Source organism: Mus caroli, unplaced genomic scaffold (assembly GCF_978045245.1).
Source record: "Mus caroli unplaced genomic scaffold, Mus_caroli_1 scaffold_15, whole genome shotgun sequence".
In the NCBI taxonomy this organism is placed as follows: Eukaryota; Metazoa; Chordata; class Mammalia; order Rodentia; family Muridae; genus Mus; species Mus caroli.
In genome coordinates this window covers 116,747,872-116,752,336 of record NW_028227270.1, presented here as the reverse complement: position 1 = coordinate 116,752,336, position 4,465 = coordinate 116,747,872, and the positions used below count along the sequence as shown (strand labels likewise).

The 4,465-nt window shown below is 46.6% G+C and overlaps 1 protein-coding gene across 1 annotated transcript; it reads right to left on the bottom strand.

Moving 5' to 3' along the window:
- Nucleotides 1-587: 587 nt before the first annotated feature.
- Calml3 (calmodulin like 3) lies at nt 588-1,966 on the bottom strand. Its single transcript, XM_021181011.2, has one exon. It carries the CDS (start codon nt 1,855-1,857, stop codon nt 1,408-1,410), a length of 450 nt encoding a protein of 149 aa, XP_021036670.1. The 5' UTR covers nt 1,858-1,966; the 3' UTR covers nt 588-1,407.
- Between the last annotated feature and the right edge of the window lie 2,499 nt (nt 1,967-4,465).

Here is a 4,465-nt window from a genome sequence, read left to right as displayed (position 1 = left end):
GGTTCATTCACCAGTATTGAAAAGAAAAATAAATACCATTCATATAATCCTCACCAATGTGGAGAAAGGCCACTATTACTGTCACAGTGAAGGCAAAGGGGTCATGCTCAGCCAAGAGAGGAAGATCAAGCCTAGAGCATGCACTCAGGTTCCTCAGTTGTAAGACAGGAAGCAAGAAATAGTGGCTACCCTACAGGATGGTAGCAAGTTCCTATACAGACTAAGTACCTCTCACTTAGCAAGGATGGTGTGTGGGTCCTGGTATCACGAAGAGGCGAGGCCATGGAGATGATAGAATGGCTAGATTGCAAGCCAAGGCTGTCCCACTCACTGCAGAGCTAGCCCACCCTCACCATTTTACAAAGGAGGAAACACTGAGGTAACGGGGAGGTGGAGCCAAGGAAGATGGGCGTTTTTGATGAGTCCCACTCTAGAGTCCACATCACAAAAAAAACATGCATTAAAAACAAACAAACAAAACGGAGGTTGCTGACTGGTTTATCTTCTAGACTTAAGAAATAGTGTTTAATTAGAAGCAGAAAAGAAATAGGAACGTCGTGTCTTATTAACTTATTTATTTCCCTGCAGCTTCCCCCTCTCTTGCATATAAATTTCTTTCCTTTGAGATGAATACAAACATGTTACAATGACCCCCAGCTCTACTCTAAGCTCAGAAAACAAACAAACAAACAAACAAGCATAAAACCAGGATCACAGAGGTTTCTTTGGTGGAGACAGACAGGAATAAGCAAAGTCTGTGTGGAAGGGAAGTGCTGTTTTCCAGACAGCCTGACCTCAATCATCCAAATCTTCACCATCACCCATCATCCCCATGCCCAAATCCAGCAGACGCAGTCTTCAGCCAAAGATGCCTAAGTACTATGATGTACAAACTGATGGCCACAGGCCACCTTGATGCAAAGCGTTGCATGCAGGTGACACCTTACCCCCACCTTCCCCCCACACATATCCCCACACTAATACAAATGGAGATTCCTGCTGGAAGTAGGCCTAGAGTTGATCACTTCTGTTGGAAACGGGGTGGGGGTGGGGGGAGGGAGAAGAAAAGGAAAGAAAGGAAACAAATAGGAGCCTGGGTTCTTTGCTCATTGTCCATGCGGAGATGGGACGTTCTGCTTCAGCTCTTGAGGGCTAGGAGGAGTTGATGCCTGTCTCAGCTGGAGGCATTCTCAGTCAAGGGGAAAGAACTGGTGTGAAGCTGGCAGAATAAGATGCAGAAATTGAAAGGTAGACTTGTGGATGCAGTCCATAGAGCCCCAAGGAAACAGGGAAAGACATCTAAGGCCTGAGTAAGATTCTCACCAACGGGAGGACAGCTATTATCCAGCCTAGCTTGTAGCCCAGGAGCCTCATGGGCACCTGGCTATGCCAGTCTGTGGCACAGCCTCATTTGGACACTAGCATGTGGACAAACTCCTCATAGTTCACTTGCCCATCACCATCTGTATCTGCCGCCTGTATCATTTCGTCCACCTCCTCATCGCTCAGCTTCTCCCCCAGCTTGGTCATCACGTGCCTCAGCTCGGCTGCACTGACGAAGCCATTGCCATCCTTGTCGAACACTCGGAAGGCCTCCCGGATCTCCTCCTCGCTGTCAGTGTCTTTCATCTTCCTGGACATCATTGTCAGGAACTCGGGGAAGTCCACGGTGCCGTTTCCATCCTTGTCAATTTCATTCACCATGCCTTGAAGCTCAGCCTCTGTGGGGTTCTGACCCAGGGACCGCATGACAGTGCCCAGTTCTTGGGTGGTGATACTGCCATCCCCATCCTTGTCAAACAGAGAGAAAGCCTCTTTGAATTCGGCGATTTGCTCCTCAGTAAGCTGGTCGGCCATGCTAGCAGGTCGTGGGTGATGTGGCAGATGTGGCCAGTCTGGTCTAGGCTTCCAAGCGCTAGCTGTGGGCTGGGCTCTTTTCCTCTGCTCTGTGAAGACAGGTGGAGACTGCAAGGGGCGGCTGTCTGTCTGGCTTGACTGGCTGGAGCTTAAGAAGGAGCAGGGTCCTCCCCCATCGTTGGTCTGGTAGGATTGGGCTGCCATGCGTAGACGCCCCCGCCCCTGTGGTTGCCTGAAGGCCAGATCCTGTTTAGACAAGAGTCCAAGAGCAGCAACCAGGCTGGCCTGCTAATTGAGTTGACGCCAGCTCTTGTGTGTGAAAGGCAACTTTTCTCGCCAAACACCAGCAGGGCCAGCAGCGGTCACGGCAACACCTTTTATCCAGGTATAGGGAAAACCTTTTAATAAAAACAAAATCCAAAACAAACAAACAAACAACAACAACAAAAACCCTGACCTGGTCTTCTGGCTCTGAGTTTTCTATTTTCCTTTTTGCTTTCTTCACTTTGCACCTAATGCTAAACCAACCTTCTATTCTGTTCTCACTATAATAACCATACCCCTTTCTTCCATGGGTGAAAAGTAGAAATTGCCTGTGTACTCCTTGTCTTTGATTTCTAAACTTTGTCATTTCCCTGAGTTTTTAGATGGGAATGAGGGTTTTTCTTCAGGTAAAAGCAGGGTCATCTTGTCCTTGGAAATGAATGCCTGAGTGAAAAGGAAGTTCTGCCAAAGTGTTTGCATATTATTTACTCTCTCATAGCGATGTACTGAGCAGACAGGAAAGACCTTGCTGGACTCAGCAAGGAGTCCCTCCACTCTCTGATTACAGTACTGTTGGAAGCGTTCCACAAGCCTTTGCTTGATCCCTGCGTGGCATGGAGCCAGAGCAGAAGGTCTCCAGGAGGCAACATAGTCAAGAAGGACCCCAGCTCCTTCCTTTTGGGGGTGGGAGTGGAGGCTAGGGAAATGACCTAAGGAAGAGAGCTTCAATTGATTCCCATTTGGGAATCCTGGATAGGCAAGGATTGGGGCAGGACCATGCTTAGAAAACGTATTATACTTATACAGACTTACAGCTATGAAGAGAGAATATGCCAGACTATCATGTGGATTGCAATTGTTCCCCATCCGACTCTCCCTCCTTCATGTTAGCGTTTATAATACTAGTACAAACGCTTTCTTCATTCAAGTAGATGGCAGTCTGCTTTTGTTGTTTAGAGGGAGTTCCTGTTCAGGAGAGAAGAGGAGCTGCCTATCTGCCAGCTGATTTACTTCCTGCTCAAAGGGTCCCACAAAGCTGAGGCCTTCAGTGTGTGGGAAAAAGAAAGAAGGAAGGAGTTCACTGTGGGAGAGGCAAGGAGGCAACATACTTCTTCCACTCACCGTAAAAATGAACTCCAGGGGAGCAGGGTGTGGACATGGGTGGCTATGGGGACCCAGGGGTGGGGTAGAGGAAGTAAGGCTATGGGTGTCTTAGAAGGCACACAGTGGACAAACACTCCATTTTAGTGGCCAGAAGCCACTCTCCTCTTCTCCACGTTCCTAAATGTTTGGTGGTATGGGAAAGAGGTGCAGGCTAGGAATGCCTAGGATACATTTTTTTTTTCTTTCTGTCTTAATAGCAAAGGACTGAACGTGAAATAGAATAAAATAAAATTGGTTTGGCGTTGATAAGGCACTACCATTTCTGTTTCTAAGCTGGGGTTTGTCTTCTTTCCTCACAGCCACCCTTACAGATACTAATTTTCTGTGTTAGTTGCTCATCCTAATATCGAAATACCAGACAGACAATTTGGGGGAGATAGATCAGTGGCCAGGCACTGCCTGGAGAGCCAGACAGCCTAAGTTCAGATCCCCAGGACCTACATTGTGGAAGGAGAAAACAGCCCCGCACAATATTCTCTATTCTCTACATGTGTGCTATGTTGTACACACACATACGCACACACACACACACACACACACCTCGGCACATAAAAAATGTAATAAAATTAGTATATATGCATTTTCACATTTAATTTTTTTCATTAAACTATGTGTTTCTGTTATCAAGGGAAATAAAGAAATAAATATTTAAAAGCTACTGTTGATAAAAATGCACATTTTATTTTCAGTTCTTTTTCAGGTTTATTTTTCATTTTAAATTCATCACCTGCACTTTTGCACACACTCTATGTGTGTGCCTGAGGAAGTTACAAGGTGTCAGACTCCCTGGAACTTGGGATCTAGAGTCAAGGATGGTCATGAGCCATCATGTGGATGCTGGGGGCTGAACTCAAGAGCCCTTAACTGCTTAGCTGTCACTCCAGCCCTATATATTTGTGTGTGTGTGTGGGGGGGTGTATATATATGTGTGTGTATGTGTTTGCATAGTCTGTGTGTGTTTGTGCACATGCCCAGGAACATGTGTAGAGATCAGAGGACAGACAACTTTATAGCGTCCGTCCTCTCCTTTCACCTTTATTCGGGTTCCAGGGATCAATTCCAGGCTACTAGGCCTGCACTGCAATCGTCTTTAGTCACTGAGCCATTTCACTGGCTCTACACTTTGTTGAACTCTGAACATTCTCTTCTTTTTCTGAGGTTAATTAGGATTTGGAGAACC

Bases quoted from the DNA above. Each gene is read 5' to 3' on its own strand.
- Calml3 (XM_021181011.2), bottom strand. From the start codon at position 1,857: ATGGCCGACCAGCTTACTGAGGAGCAAATCGCCGAATTCAAAGAGGCT.